Consider the following 16,748-nt stretch of genomic DNA (forward strand, 5'->3'; position numbering starts at 1 on the left):
CCAAAGCCTTGGGACCCTGCACCCATGTAACAGATCCAGAAGAAACTCCTGGCTTCGGATCAACTCAGCTCCGGCCGTTGCAGCCACTTGGGAAGTAAACCAACAGACGGAGGATCTTTCTCTCTGTCTCTCCTTCTATCTGTAAATTTGACTTTCCAACAAAAATATATACATTTTAATAAATAATAATAATAAAAAAATAAAGGGAGACTTTTTTTAAAGGAAAGAACTGCTGTGATAAGAAAAGTAGGATTTGGTTTACATCAGGTACATTTCTTTCCCTGAACTCTGTCATGGCCATCTGCCCCATGCTGTTGCCATTTGCATGTCTCTCTGCACCTGTAGGAGCACATGGCTCAGGTGACACAGTGTCAGCAGGGCTGCCCCTCTTCCTCCCGCCCTGTTCATGCTGGCCACACGACCACGGTCCTGGCCCTGCTGGGCCTGCTGCTGGAGGGACGGTTACCCTGGTCATTGGGGTTCCTGCCATCCACACTCCTGCGCACTGGCACTGGTTGCTGAATGCCTGCCAAACGCCTGCCTAATCTGCAGAGGGCGTTTCAGGCAGCCTGCCCACCCGGAATCCAGGCAACCAGGAAAGTGAGGGCAGGGCAGAGCGCCTGGCCTCTTTCACTGGGGCTGTGGGCGGCTTTAGAGCAGGCTTAGGTCAAGAGTGCTTGGGGTAGAATGCAGCTCCTTCCAGCACAAACCCTGGAAATGAACACCATTTCCTCCTGCTAATTGGGTTAGCCGAGTCATTAGCTGCTTGTGCCCTCTCAGCAGGAGAGGTGCACTAGAGCTGCACAGCGCAGTTCTGTGCCAGCAGCCGCTTTGTTTCAAGGGTGGGGAAGAAGTTGAGATCTAGAGAGTCTATTCCATACTGATGGACAGGTGTCCTTGCCGGCAGAGGTGACTCCGCCCCACCTGTCAGCAAACCCCAAAGAAGAAAGCTCATGCCAAAGCAGCAGCTTCCTTTGAGAGCCTTAGATCAGCTCAGCTTATCCAGCATTGGAGCAAGGCCATGGCTGCCTGCTCCAATGACCCTGACCCTTACATTGATTGCCGCGTGCTTCCCAGTCCTTGCTCCGCAGATGATGATACTGAAGGTCACAGCCACATGCCCAGGGTCAGTAAATCCTGGACCTGAGACTACTTGGTTTCATTGTCAAGTTGCTTCTGCACATGGCCGGACGGGGAAGAGGGTTGGTATAGAGAGATACAGACTTGGGTTCACTCATTTCCACTCAGCCATCTTTTTTTTTTTTTTAAGATTTATTTGTTTTTATCAGAAAGGCAAATATACAGAGAGAAAGATCCGTTAGTTCACTCCCTAAGTGGCCACAATGTCAGGAGCTGAGCCAATCCAAAGCTAGGAGCTTCTTCCAGGTCTCCGATGTGGGTGCAAGGTCTCCAAGCTTTGATCCACTCGTTGGCATCTATATAGAAGGGATTCCTGTGCATGCAAGATGAGGATTTAGCCACTAGGCTATCGCTTCGGGCCCAGCAAGTAATCCTTCAACCCCTGCTCTGAACCAGCTTTCCTGTTTGGCGCTGGGCAAGTGGTGTGCTTCGAGCTCTTTGCCCCTGCTCTTTGGAGCCTGGAGTTTGGTGGGAAGAGACGTGTAAGTAACTAAATCAGGGGCCATGAAGGAAAGAGAACAAGGAGAATGGGATTAGTTTGATGGGGAAATGGGGGAGGAACTCGCTTAGGAAATGAAATCTATGTCAGTATTCAAGTAACAAACAGAAAATGGGATCAGAAGCATCCAGGGACCTGGGCCTTTCCAGTCTCAGGTCTAGTCTTGCCACCCCCCCCCAAGCTTCCCAGGAAGCCCCCTGCTGACGCTTTTTGGGTGCGTTCAGCTCCAGTGAGCACCACTTTTTTTTTTTAATATTTATTTATTTTTATTACAAAGTCAGATATACAGAGAGGAGGAGAAACAGAGAGAGGAAGATATTCCGTCTGATGATTCACTCCCCAAGTGAGCCACAATGGCCGGTACTGCGCTGATCTGAAGCCGGGAACCAGGACCTCTTCCGGGTCTCCCACGTGGATGCAGGGTCCCAAAGCTTTGGGCCGTCCTTGACTGCTTTCCCAGGCCACAAGCAGGGAGCTGGATGGGAAGTGGAGCTGCCAGGATTAGAACTGGCGCCCATATGGGATCCTGGCACGTTCAAGGTGAGGACTTAAGCCGCTAGGCCACGGCGCCGGGCCCCACTTTTTTTTTCCTACTTGCCACTGGTTTGCTTTGAGGGTCTGCTTAAGACAGAGGCACGTGCAGAGCGCATGTTGCTCTGAGCTGTCCTCTCGTGCTTGGCGCAAGGGGGGGAATCTCGGTGGCCTCGAACATGGCTGCATTGGGGAGGGAGGGAAGTCAGGACCTTGCTTGTCTTTGTGCTTTGAGGCTTCAAGCTGCTGTGCTGAGGGCAACATGGCCCTGCTAAGGGTCACTTGGCAAAGGCAAGTTTCTGGCAGCTGCAGCTTACCAGACCCCAAGAATCTGTGATCATGGTTGTTTATACCGAGCCTCAAGTTAGAGCCATGTGCATAGAGGACACGCCCACGGAGTTTCCTGGAGGGTGAGAGCAGTGTTGTGGTTAGCTGCCTGTGACTGACCTTAGCACCAGAGCAGCAGGCTGGCCAGGAGGCCTGCATGGATGCCCTGCTCGCTCTAGGTCCTTGGGTGACTCTCCATTGCTCTCAGAGTAGGACAGATCTCTTAGCAATGCATCCCAGCCAGCTGGGTACAGCATGCCTGTGTACCCCTTAGCGGGAGCCCTCTGTGGCTCTCCAGGTGCTGCTTCCGTCTGCTGTGTTCCTAGGTGCCTGCCCTTCCTTCCTTCCTTTCTCCCTCTCCTGCCTTCCTTCCTTCTTTCTCTTTCTTTTTTTCTAAAGATTTATTTTATTTTTATTGAAACGTCAGATATGCAGAGAGGAACAGAGACAGAAAGGAAGATCTTCCTTCCACTGATTCACTCCCCAAGCAAGCTGCAATGACTGGAGCTGTGCCATTCCGAAGCCAGGAGTCAGGAGCTTCCTCCTGGTCTCCCACTTGGGTGCAGGGTTCCCAACGCTTGACTGCTTTCCCAGGCCAGAAGCAGGGAGCTGGATGAGAAGCAGGGCTGCCACGATTAGTACTGGTGCCCATATGGGATCCTGGCATGTGCAAGGTAAAGACTAGCCATTAGGCTACTGTGTTGGGCCCCCTAGGTACCCTTTTAATAGTTGGCTCTGTCTTTCCAAAGTCACCACAGGCCTGCTGGTCTCTAGGCTGAGGTCTTCTTTCTATAGGCCCAGGGTGCCTGTCTGCACTACAGCGATGTGTTCCTTCTTTGCTTCCTTGTCCCTGACTGCCTCCCTTCCCTCCTTCAGCTGCTACTTACCCAGCCACTGCAGGTGCCTAGTCCCAGCAGGGTGTCAGGGAGTAAAATGCAGAGTCAGACCTGCCCTTAAGGAGTGTGAGCCCTGTGGCGGCCACATCAATCCAGCAAAGAGTGAAGATGAAGAACACACAAAGACCCCAGGTCTATCCTTAATGCAGTTAAGCTGGGGATAAAAGATCTCCAGTGGCTTTAAAAAATACAGTAAAATGTTGGAAGAAAGAAACCATTGAAAGTCTTCTGGTCTCAGATCTGTTGCTAGTTCAATAAAGCCCTGGGGTGAGGGGACTTTTTCAAGCTCACTTTCTTCCTATTTAAACATAAGGGAGAGGAAGTGATTTATTCAGGCTCTGAGCACCCTCCAGGAGCAGAGCTCTGTGGCTACAAAGACAGCTGAGTCCTGGCCTCTGGGTTCCCTGTGGCCCTGTGGGAGGCAGTCTGTCACCACGCTGCCCCCTCCCCGGAAGCCGGGGCTTGCTTGGCGTCTGCAGCATTCCTTCATGGCGTTCTTCCCGGTGTGGAATTGTGAATGTGTCTTTGTCCTAATTGGCTAGGCACTCCCTGAACGTGATTGATGTGTCTTGATTTTTATAATGTCTTTGTCGAAATGTATTAATTCACATCTACTAGCCTCATTTTTTGAATGGGTGTGATTCCGCCATCTGTGTGTTCAAAGGGTTGCACACCCATCACATGATCTGATTGCAGAATGGTTTCTTCCCTTCAGAAACAAAGTGCAGAGACGGGTATTGTAGCACAGAGGGTTAAGCTGTTGATCTTGCCTGCTGCTGGTGTGAATCCTGGAAGGCAGCAGTGTGCTTGCGTCCCTGCTTCCCACTGGAGACACCTGGAAGGAGTTCTGGGCTGCTGGCTCCTGCCTGGTCCAGCCCTGGCTGTTGCACCAGGCATGTGGGGAGTCAGTCAGAGGATGGAAGATCCTCTTCTCTCCCCTCTCTCTTTCAGGTAAATAAACATCGAAGAAAAGCTGTACCTTTTGGCAGTCACTCCACAGTAACTTATTCCTCACTTCCAGGAGCCCATTGGGCTTTCCTTCTGCTTGTGTCGGTTTGCCTTTCCTGGACATTTCGTAAGAATGAAAGTGGATATTAAATGCCCTTTTAGGACAGGCTCTTTTCACTTAGCACAGTGCTTTCAAGGTGTCTTCCCTCTGCAGCGTGCATGATGTTCCACTGCGGCATTTTGTTCACGCTGCATTTTGTTTATCCATTCACCAGTCAGCAGACGTTTTAGTTGTTTCCCCTTGGGGGCCGTTATGAATAATGCTGCTATGAATATTCATGCGTGAGTCTGTGCAGCTGTGTGTTTTCCTCTATGCCAAGGGTTGGGATTGCTGGGTCATGTGGTAATAACCTCATTTTGAGGAACTGCTCAACCATCTTCCACAGGGGCTGCACCTTTTTAGTTCCCCACCAGTGGTGTGTCAGGCTTCTAATCGGCCCACGTACTCACCAACATTTATCTTAATGTGAAAGAGAGAGAGGAGAGACATAGAAAGAGATCTTGCATCCGTAGTTCACCCCCAAATGCCTGCAGCTGCTGGGCCCAGGCCAGGAACTCAGACCTCAGTCCAGGTCGTGGCCCATCGACTACTGTGTTTTAGGGTGCGCATCAGCAAGGACTGGCATCAAAGTGGAGCCTGTGATTGACCCCAAGGGCTCCATTATGAGATGTCATTTAGTGAGAGCCCTCCTAAAGGGCGCGAGGTGGCATCTCACTGTGGTTTTGACTGCAGGAACCTGGTAATGTTAAGCATCCTTTTATGTGCTTTACAAACCATTTCTTATACCTGCTTTGTACAGACATGTGTCCAGTTCTTTCAGTGGCGTTGGGTGTCTTCTTACTGTTAGATTTCAAGAATTCTTTACGTGTTCTGGCTGCAGTCTCTTATCAACATCTGGTTTGCAAATCCCATTCTGTGGCCCTTCTTTCCACTTCTTTTTTTTTTTTTTTTTTTTTTAAGATTTATTTTTATTATTTTTTCATTGGAAAGGCGGATATACAGAGAGGAGAGACAGAGAGGAAGATCCTCCGTCCGATGATTCACTCCCCAAGTGAGCGCAACGGGCCGATACTATGCCAATCCGAAGCCAGGAGCCTCTTCCGGGTCTCCCACGCGGGTGCAGGTTCCCAAAGCCTTGGGCTGTCCCCGACTGCTTTCCCAGGCCACAGGCAGGGAGCCGGAAGGGAAGCGGGGCTGCCGGGATTAGAACCGGCGCCCATATGGGATCCCGGGCGTGCAAGGCGAGGACCTTTAACCACTTGCGCCACCGCGCCGGGCCCTTCTTTCCACTTCTTGACGGCAGCTTCTGAGGCACTCACACTTTTAATTTTGAAATCTCATCTCGTGTTTACTTTGGTTGTCTCAGCTCTTTGTGTCTTTTTTTTTAAGATTTATTTTATTTTTATTGGAAAGTCATATATATTCAGAGAGGAGGAGAGACAGAGAGGAAGAGCTTCTGTCTGTTGATTTACTCCCTAAGCGCCTGCGACAGCTGGAGCTGTGCCAATCCAAAGCCAGAAACCCGGAGCTTCTTCCGAGTCTCCCACGCAGGTGCAGGGTCCCAAGGCTTTGGGCTGTCCTCCACTGCTTTCCCAGGCCACAGGCAGGAAGCTGGAAGGGAAGAGAGGCTGCCAGGATTAGAACCGGCAGCCATTTGGGATCCCAGCACATGTAAGGCAAGGACTTTAACCATTAGGCTACTGCGCTAGGCGGTTTGGTGTCATTTCCAAGAAACTATTGGCTCACCCAAGGTTGCTCCTGTTTTCCTTGCCCAATTTCATAGTTTTAAGTCCCATACTGAGGCCTGTCTCTCTTATTCCAGAGTAGGTGCCTGGTGCCTAGAATGATAGCAAAAGTGTACAGAGGTTCTTAGAACTTGCTGAGTAAAATGAATGAGTGAATCTCTTGAGTGAGTGAATGAGTGAACTAACTGATCTTCTTTGAATCCTTGAATGTTGCTAGTTGAGTAAAGTCCTGTGTTAGGGAGAGGCATGGAGGCCAGCATTGTGGTAAAGTGAGTAAAGCTGCTTCCTGCAGCACCGGTGTCCCATATGGGTGCTGGTTCCAAGTCCTTGGACCCCTGCACCCATGTGGTAGACTAGGGAAGACTCCTGGCTTCCAGGTGACCCAGCCCTAGGCATTACAGCAGTATGAGGACTGAACCAAGGGATAGCAGATCTCTGTCTCTTAACTACCTTTCTTTTTTTTTTTTTTTTTTTTTTTTAAAGATTTATTTTTATTATTTTGTTATTGGAAAGGCGGATATACAGAGAGGAGAGACAGAGAGGAAGATCTTCCATCCGATGATTCACTCCCCAAGTGAGCGCAACGGGTCGATACTACGCCGATCCGAAGCCAGGAGCCTCTTCCGGGTCTCCCACGTGGGTGCAGGGTCCCAAAGCTTTGGGCCGTCCTCGACTGCTTTCCCAGGCCACAAGCAGGGAGCTGGAAGGGAAGCGGGGCTGCCGGGATTAGAACCGGCGCCCATATGGGATCCCGGGCGTGCAAGGCGAGGACTTAACCACTTGCGCCACCGCGCCGGGCCCTTAACTACCTTTCAAATAAATTAAAATCTTTTAGAAAGAGAGTGAGGCAGACATCAGAAGAGGAGTTCCAGTTTTTTTCCTTTTAAGCTCTTGTGATTGATTGATTGATTGATTGATTTGAAAGGCAGAATTACAAAGAGAGGGAGAGACAGAGACCTTCCATGCATCGGATCACTGCAGTGGCTAGAGCTGAAGCTGTCTGAAGCCAGCAAGCAGGAACTTCTTTCCTGTCTGCTGCGTAGGTACTGCAGGGGCCCAAACAAGGGAGCCATCTTTTGCTGCCTCCCTAGGCCATCAGCAGGGAGCTGGATTGGGAGCGGAGCAGCTGGACTTGAACTGGCACCCATTGGGATGGGGCATCACCAACAGTATCTTTACTTGCTGTGCCACCGTGCCTGTCCTGTTCCAGTTTTTCCATTTCACTCCCCATAAAGCTGCCATTAGCCCACTTTCACAATTCTGTTTCTGCCAACTTTTTTCCTGTTTCTTTCCATTTTGCTTTTTCTCTTTAATTTCCCGTCACAAAATATGGCTAAGACAATTCCTCAGTGAGAAGTTTCTAATCAATTATGGTGAAATGGCGGCTGTTGAGCAGAACCTTCCTGTCATAAAAGTACTTGCTTTTTTGCTATTTCCTTTGTCAGTTTTTCTTGCAGTAGACAAATTCGGGTAGCATGGCTGCATGTCAAAAAGGAAGCTTCCTGCAGGGGGAATATAATGATGTCTGGAATTTACTTTCTGAAAAAAGTATGTGTGTGTGTAGAGGAGAGAAGGCAAAAATGTCAACAGCGAATCAAGAAGAATATTTGTGCCTTTTTCTTGTACTTTTGTTTCTGCAATTTTTTGAGGTTGATTTTTGTTCAAAAACATTGTCTAGCCCACAGAGTTAATGAGCTGTGGGACCCCAGGGATCGCTTTGTGTAGGGCATTTGTATACTTTTTTTTTCCATGTAATTCTCAGCTGTCAAGGAGGAAACACAGAGGCAGGTGACCACGGCCCACAGCGTGGCTGAGCCTTGACCCACAGAGTGGAAGTGGATGTCATATCCCGAGGCCTCTCTCTTTTTGTGGCCCCACGTGTCTCCCACGCAGATCTTTTGCTGGGAAGTATATGCCTTCCTCCACTAGTCTGAAATCGTCCCTGCAACTTCAGAGCCTGTGCTTGCTGGTGGCAGGCAGGAGACAGCCCCGAGTACAGGCTGAAGGAGCTGCCTTGTCACCGCTTGTAGGATTGGTGAGGGGGTGGAGGGAATTGTCTGCTCTTACTGTCTGATGGCGCAGGGCGTCTGAGGTTCGGAGGAATCAGCCCTGAGCCCTCTGTCCCACCTGTGCCACAGGAAATGAAGCTGCCCACCTTCCGAGCCCACTCCCCGCTGCTGAAGAGCCGCCGGTTCTTCGTGGATACCTTGACTCTGCTGAGCAGCCACTGCCAGCTGTGTCCCACAGCCCGGCACCTGGCCATCTACCTGCTGGACCACTTCATGGACCGCTACAACGTCACCACCTCCAAGCAGCTGTACGCCATAGCCATCTCCTGCCTCCTGCTCGCAAGTAAGTGGAAGCCTCTTTGCTCCCCATGCTCTGTGCCATCTCTGGGGTCGTCTTCCATCTCGGGGGTCCTGCACCCTTTCTGTTTTCATCTCATGCTGCATGTGACCTATGTTTTCGTGATTATCAACATTTTTTCTTAGCTTCTGCAATGTTCCAGAATAAAGGATGAGGCTTTTAGCAGCTTGATCTTAATTAATCTGCACAGAGAAGCATTTTTGCTAATGCTTCATTTGATTGACACCTAGAGAAGATAAGTTGGGTTGCCCAGCTAACATGTAACAGGTGCCATTTGAACCCAGAGTTGCACCTTGCCATGACATGTGCTCTTGGGCCTGTATGTCTTTGCTTGCTGGTTTGGCGGCTCTGAACGTACCAAGAGAAAGACCCGTGCACTCCCTGTTGTTAGATAGAGTCACTTTAAAGTGTGACTGCAGGACCCCCTCTGTATTCTCCAGGTCTAGAGTGAACCTTACAAAGAGGCCTCGTTATAGTGGAGTAGCTTTGGCCATCCATCGATGGTGTGAATGCCATGTTCAAGTGCTGCCACTCAGACTCGGTTCTCTGTGCCACGCTGCCACTTCAAACTGTCCCATGGTTTACCAGCAGTCTTGGGTGAAAGACCAACCTTTGGGACTGGCGTTGAGATGTCACAAGTAGAACCGCCTCCTGTGACACCAACTCCTATCAGAGCAGAATCCTGTATGTTCCGCTTGCAGTCCAGCTCCCTGCTAATGGTCTGGGAAAAGTCGAAGATGGCCCAGACATTGGGCTCCTGCCACCTATGTGGGACATGTGGATGAAGCTGCAACCTGACTCAGCATGGACTGTTGCAACCATCTCCCCACCCCTTTCTCTCGCTCTTTCTCTTTTACTCTGACTTTCAAGTAAAGAAGTAAGTCATTAAAAAAAAATCAAAGGCAAGGTTTGGCAAATTATAGTACTGCCTGCCTTTTTTTTTTTCCTCTTCAGTTCCCACCCCTGTGACCTCTGTCCTCTTCACTCTCTGGCTTTTGCCCATCCTGGCCAAGCCTCCTCCTGTCATAGATACAGACTGCTCTCTCCACCTGGATTGCTTCCTGTTGCCTTTCCCGGCCCATCTGGTCCAGGTTAAACATCACTCAGATACTATATCCTGAGAAAACTCTTGGCAGGTGTGGTCCCCTGATATGTAACCCTACGGCATCCTGTCCTTGCAGACACATCTACCACTTACACTAGACAGTGAGTTTCAGGGAGGAAAGCAGCTTGGAACACAGTAAGACCTCTTATAACTATATAGAATAAATGAGATCAGAGGAACTCCTGGTTCCTGTAGAGTCAGGATTCTACTTTTTTTTCCCATCAGGTTCTCTGTAACAAAGAATTGAAATTCCCCAGACATGAGACTGAGAGTGGCCCCCCATCATTGGGACATTCTTGAACATCTGATGGTTTATCCTTAACACTCGGTCAGTGATATAGTTTCCTCCCCTAATATGTCATGGTACTGGTTTCCTGTATTCCCCATCCTGAATCCTCGGGTCTCACACTGGGGTAAAATGGCACCTATCCTGTTGAATGGCATTAAGTGCCCTTGACACATGCCCTGATGACATGAGCCTCCAGTTTGAGAGGCATGATTTTAGACTTTGTAGAATTCTGTGCTGCTTTCCACCCTTAAGCCCTGTACTGACTGTTACTAGTCCCTTTCTTGGGGGCTTGTGTTTAGCCCAGTGGTTAACACATCCATAACCTACATCAGAGTATCTGGATTCAACCCCCTGGCTCCATCTCCTGCTAACCAGCTCCTGCTAATGCACGCCCTGGAAGACAACAGTGATATGGAAGAACTCTTGGATTCATAGCTCCTGGCTTCTCTTTTGGCCTAGCCATTGTAGGTATTTGGGAGTGAACCAATGATAGGGAAGACTCTGTTTCCCTCCCCCATTCCTTGTTCTGTCCCCACCTCTCAAATACAGTTTAACAGTAATCCCTTGCCTCACAAGCTGGGATTCTTCTTCACCTTTGACTATCTGGATTTCTCATGTTCTATTGCTCAGCGTCCTTCCTGTTTGCTGCCTCAGGGTCTCAAAGCAACAGGCAGCTAGCTCTCTTGGCTTCAGCTTGGAAAGAGAGGCAGGGCTTGCAGGACACCCCCATCTGCCGAGGCTGGCTGGGCATCGTGTTTCAGGCGGCGTGGGAGAACTTGGCACTGTGGCCTTTGGCCTACTGCTCCCTCTGATCTGTGGGCTGCATCACTGCCTGCTGGAGGCTGGGAGCTTAGATTACTGCAGGGCTGTGGAGACCCTCCCCCAGCATCTGTTGGCAGAGCTGGGATGGGAGGCCTGCACTGGAGACTCCTTTGTGCTGCTCTTGCCATGGTAGAGAGAGGGGATGTTGCAGACACAGACTCCCTCATCCTCTGCCGGAAGGCAGCAGCCAGCCTTGGATGGCAAGAATGGGTATTTCAGGATACCTGCCATATGCGGGCTTGGTCTGGGGGAAGAAACATTTCCATGGCAGCCTGAGGTCCTATTCATCCCCTCCTTGCTTCCCAGAGTGACCGTCGGCCTCCAGGGAGGTCACCTTGTCTGTGAAATCTCGAGTTCTGCTCATTTGGCACCAAATGATTCTGGGAGAAGAGCTAGGGTTCTCGCCCTGACCTCAACTCCCCAAGATTTGACTTTCTCACCTGCGTGAAGTCCCCTCTGTAAAACACGAGTCTGGCCAGGACCCTTGTCGTAGGAGGAGGAGATAAAAGAGACAGCTTTTAGGTCATTCCACACTGGACCCTGGCCAAGCCACTCCTGAGGCTCCCAGATTTAATTAATTGTGTCTCCTTCTTTGGCCCAGAAGAGAAAGAAGTGTAATGTGAATATGCTACAGAGGCAGATGGCTAGCCTAGCAGGTACGATCCTGTATCAGATTACTGGAGTTTAATGCCTGGACTTGACTCCTGGCTCCAGTCTCCTGCTGATGTTTGCCTGGAAGGTCATGGTGATGCCCCAAGTGATTGGGCTGCTGCTCCTGACATGGGAAATCTGGATTTTTCTGGCTCTTGATTTTGGCCTTGGCTCAGCTATGACCATTGTGGATATTTGGGCAACAAAGCAACAGATGTTATCTCTCTATCACTCCATCTCTAATAGATAATAAAAAAATTAAATACATGTATTTTAGTGCAGTGCAGCTATAAATACATACTCTAGATATTACTAGTCATCCTCATCTTGGATCATTCATTTTATATATCAGCCCTCTTCTGTCTTTTTTTTTTTTTTAAGATTTATTTATTTTTATTGGAAAGGCAGATCAGATTTACAGAGAGAAAGAGGCAGTAAGCTCTTTCGCCTGCTGGTTCATTCTCCAAGTGGCTGCAATGACCGGAGCTGAGCTGATCCGAAGCCAGGAGCCAGGAGCTTCTTCTGGATCTCCCACATGGATGCAGGGGGCCAAAGTTTTAAGTCATCCTCTTCTACTTTCCCAGGCCACAGGCAGGGAACAGGATGGGAAGTGGAGCAGCTAGGACATAAATCAGTGCCCATATGGGATCCTGGCACTCACAAGGTGAGGATTTAGTTCTTGAACCGTTGTGCTAGGTGAGTCTATGTTCTTACCGAGTTGGAAGGGTCATGACATTGTGGGGGCCACCGGCCGCCGGGCAAGCTGCTCTTGACAGTGTCCCATAGCAATCATTGTGGTGTCTGCAGCTTTGCTGCTGTCAGCTCCTCCCTCCGCATCCCCCAAAAGCCATGCTCCTAGAATCCTTGCCACCAGCCTCTGTGGCTGTCTGTCATCTGCCCGTTGTACAGGTTCAGAGAGGCTGAGTAACTTGCCCAAGGCTACGTGTCTTCAGGTTTGCTTCGTTTTTGCTTTGTAAGTAAAGCAAAATCCGTGTGAAAGTCTAAAATACACAATTGTGGTCATTTTAAAGTGCAATTCAGTGACAACTGGGATATTGACACTTTTATGCAGCCGTCACTGTGTCTAGTTCCCAAACATTGTCATCCGCCTAAAAGCAACCTTCTCCCCAATAAAAAAAATTGCTTCAGGGAGGTCCTCCCTTCTTACCCACAGCCCTGGTGACTGCTAGCCTGCTTTCTGCCTGTGTGGGTTTGGATTTTTTGGCTCTTTCCTCTAACAGGTGTCATATGGACCTGATGTCACAGTGCAGAGGATTGAGCTGCTGCTTGGGATGCCCTGCTCAGAGTGTTGGTTTGAACCTTCACAGCTGCTCCGTTTCCAGCCCAGGTTCCAATTAAAGCACCTGGGAGGCAGCAGTGATGGCTCAGGCATTTGGGTTCCTGCCACCCATGTGGGAGACCCACAAAAAGTTCAAGACTCCGGGCATTTGGGCCTGGTTGCTGTTCGTGGCATTTGAAGAGTGAACCAGTGGAGGGAAGATCTTTTTATATGTGTGTGTCTCTCTCTCACTGTTTCAAGTAAAGAAAATATGGAAATGCTGAAAATATGAAGGGCATCCTATGACGTGGCCATTGCTGTGACAGCTTTCACTTTACACGTTGTTTTCCAAGCTCACCGTGTTGTAGCTTGTCAGTGCTGCACTCCCTTTGGTGGCTGACTAATGTCCCTGTGTATATCCCTGGTGGTTTAGCCAGTCAGTTCGGTTCATTTTCACTTTTTAGCTGTTGTGACTAGTGCTGCTATCCCTAGTTCTAGTATCATAGCGCTTCAGTTAGGGACACCTATTTTCAGCTCTTTGCAGTGTAGCGATCAGAGTTGAATGCATAGACACTCTAAGATTTTGAGGAACTTTTGGAGTTGAGCTGTTGGCTGGCGGTTGCTGCTCAGTGGTCACTGGATAGGTGAGTCCATTGCTCCTGGGCATGGAAGCCAAGGAAGCAGGAAGTGTGAGAGGCAGGAGTATCCTTTATGGTAGGGTAGTGTATCCTTAAATGTAAGGCCTTATTGTTATGACATGAAAGGCATGACTGTTGCATACACACACACACAGGAGAAGTACCGAGAGTGTAAAGTTAGTTCTCCCAGCCCCCTACCCACAGTCCCACAACTTGGTGCACTTCCTCCAAGACCTAGGGCCATGTATGTGTTTCCGTAATTGGGATAGTAAGCCTGTTTGCATTTGCAGGGAGCAGTACGAATCGTGGATTGCAGCAGATCAACTGCATAGTAAGCGCAAGTGCCAAACGCCCTCTCCTTTCCATTCTTTTAGGCCCCTCCCCATCTAATCCTAAAGCCGTTGTGCCTCTTGCTTTGCCAACTTCTACGTCTCTCCTTGCCTTTCCGCACCTCTACCCTGCCTGGAAAAACCAGGTGACTCACTGCAAGCTGCCTTGCACTGTGCTTTGCGGCCCCACAAAACCCCGTGGAAGGTGAAGGTGACAGCTGAGTGTGTCTGTCTCTTCTGACATCCGATTTATGAAGGCGATGCCAAGCCCTATGCTGGACTTCACCTCGGCACCTTATGTGCTCCTCCCCAGGAGAGGAAAGTGCTGAGCCAGAGGTCCCATGGCCTTTCTGCCAGGACAGGCCTCCACCGTGGACCTGGTGGATGGGTCTGTTCTGTTCCAAGTATAGCTGGAGAAGAGGCAACCCGTTTACCAACAGGAGACCTGGAGACTCAGGACTGGCATTCTCATTTGTAAAGTGGGCTCCAGAGCATAAAACACAGTCTCCCATCCCACCCTCCATAGGCCATTTCTGGAAACAGTATTTTGTGTCTTCTTGTGAAATTGAGCTAGTGTATTTTTCCAGAAATGCTCTGCATCTACAGAGGTACAGTGGGTCTTCATCACTCAGATTCTGTTTTTTTGAATCTGGGTACTTGCGGAAGCTTTTCTGTAAACCCCAAATCAGCAGTGGTGCTTTTGTGGTCTCTTGGGGGTCTGTGCAGGGTGGCAGATTGGCTGCACATGTGTCCTCAGCTGGGCTAGAACAGTGCCTGCTCTAGCCTGGCTCTCTACAGAGAGGATGAGATCTTCCATATGCTGGGCGCTCCCCAGATGGCTCCAACAACCAGCTGCTAGACCAGGCCACAGCCAGAGAGCCAGGAGCTTCCTTCAGGTCCCCATCATGGGTAAGGGGCCCAAGCATTTGGGCCATCCTCTGTTGCTTTTCCCTGCCCATTAGCAGAGAGCTAGATCAGAGGTGGAGGAGCCAGGACTTGAATTGGCACCCATATGGGATTTTTTTTCCTTTTTTAAAAAACATTTTTGATAATCTTTATGTAGTTAATTGGAGTAAAAAGGTTCAAGGGCTATAGGAAAGTGGGTAAGACTATTATTTCCATATTGTTTCCTTCATGTTTAAAGGGGGGTATTAAGGGAGAAGGCCCACCCAATTTCCCACCCTCCCCAGGTCCCAGATGTAGGGTATGCTCCGAGGTTCTTGCTCAAATGGTTTTGATAGTTCACCAGTTATGAATCGCTGCCAATCTTGCCACTCCAAGCACTATGAGGTCCTTGAAGAATCCACTGATTAACATAGTCCATCATAGAGTCTCCATTTGCCCCGTATTTCGCTGCCAACATAGAGCTTAGATGGTTGGTTGACCTGTTCTGTCTTCTCTCTTTTCTTGGTTAGGGTTCTGAGTCTGACATTTTGATTGGGGAGATCTCCAAAGAAACTTTGTCTGAAGTGTTCTCAAACCAGATTCTTGTATGTGCTAGCAAGTACAGGGCCCGGCACAGTCCATCGCCCCGATCAGCTTGGTGGTTGCAATGGCTGGGTTGGTTCTGTTTTCACTCCCGACTTCCACTGGAACCAATGGGTGTTGCAGTCCAGCCTGGTTCTGCCCAGCACATATTCGGCCCTCACATAAACCAGGGGAGCTGCAGCCTAGTTGGAGCGACCCGCAATAACCCCCACCAGATCCGCCCCCTACCCTGGTTTGCCAGTATGTGTAGCAGTAGTCCAGTCTGTCCCACACCCCATTCCACTCCAGCCCTTGTCCTGGTTTTCGTGCCCTCCTGTGGAAGTGGTAACCCAAGAGGGAGGAGCCCACTGTTTCCCCCTCCCCAGGCCTCTCCCACTCCCAGATTGTACACTGTCCAGGTAGTTCTGTGGTTTGACTTGACAGAACTAGCCCCCAGTGCCAGCTTCTGCCAGCTGATGCTGTGGCTAAGCCCAAACAACCCTTACCCACCCTAATTTTGTTTGCACCAGTAGGAATAATCAGCTCAGCCTGGCTTTTTCCTGATCTAGTCCACATGAGGCGTACAGGCTTTGTAGCCCTGCTTAGTCTGGTTTGCCCCTATCCCAGCTCAAGCTCTCCAGTGGGAGTAGCTGTCCGGCAAGGGAACCACCCCTTATTCTCCTGCCGGCTCTGCCCTCTCCATTCCTGGTTCTCACGCATGCTGGTTGGGTGCTGCGGTCACTTCCAGTACAGGCAACCTCACCTTGGCATTCCGTATTGTGCACTAGTTTTTGTTGCGACCGAACCTTGCTCTACCCACACTGTTCTGGTGCTTGGATTTGCCAGTGGATGACGTGAACAGATTCAGCCTGGTCTTTCCCCGACCCATGCCAAATGTATGCCAGTGGGTAACTTTCCATGGCCTGTTCTGGGCTATTTACTATTATGTTTCTTGTGCTTACCTGCCGGGTCTGTGTCCTGCCAGAGGAGTTGCCCAGGCTCCTCCATCAGAACTTCCCCCAATGCCAGATTTTGCACATACCAGTGGGTCCATGAACCAGCCCTACTCAGTTCACCTCCTGTCCTGGCAGGAACAGTGACTTTTCCTGACTGGCCTTCAACCCAAACTGGTCCTTGTTGTTGGATGTTTCAGCCCAGCCATGGCTCATCCATACCCACATTTGGCTCACACATGGCTCAGTAGGGGTTGAGACCTTGCCTAGTCCATCCCACATCTGCCCTGGTCCTCCAGGACACCAGAAAGGGTTGGAGTCTGGCCTGGCTCAGTGCATCCAATCCTAGTCCACACTTATGCCAAGGGAGACTACAACTGTTTCCCGTTCAGAACCAGCTCCCATTCCAGCCCACATGCCCCTTGGTGGGAACCTCCACCCAGCTAGGGTGTCCCCTTAGCTCCCCAACCGGGCCTGTTCCCAGCCATAGATCATGCACATGCCAGTGGTTGCTCTGCCTCAGCTTGGCTCAGACCCTCACCTGTCCCAGCCTCTGCCTTAGACACTGTGGCTTAGCGTTCCTGGCTCATGCAGACCAGCAAGAGCCTAGCTCGGCATGACCTGTGCTCCCTCCTGGTCTCTAGTTTCAGCTGTGGGCTAAGGTTTGTTCCGTCCTGCCAGGTACACCCTGTTCCATTACC

At 50.1% G+C, this 16,748-nt stretch overlaps 1 protein-coding gene across 1 annotated transcript in view; it reads left to right on the forward strand.

The window, feature by feature from the left end:
• The window catches only part of CCNJL (cyclin J like), a 59,991-nt gene that overhangs the window by 24,557 nt on the left and 18,686 nt on the right, over positions 1–16,748 (forward strand). Inside the window, exon 3 of the mRNA XM_040985879.1 lies at positions 8,286–8,499. Coding sequence (XP_040841813.1) covers positions 8,286–8,499 — 214 coding nt within the window. The remainder of the gene's footprint in view (positions 1–8,285; positions 8,500–16,748) is intronic.

This window comes from Ochotona curzoniae, unplaced genomic scaffold (assembly GCF_017591425.1).
Source record: "Ochotona curzoniae isolate NIBS_2020 unplaced genomic scaffold, NIBS_Ocur_1.0 contig_1, whole genome shotgun sequence".
Taxonomy (NCBI): Eukaryota; Metazoa; Chordata; class Mammalia; order Lagomorpha; family Ochotonidae; genus Ochotona; species Ochotona curzoniae.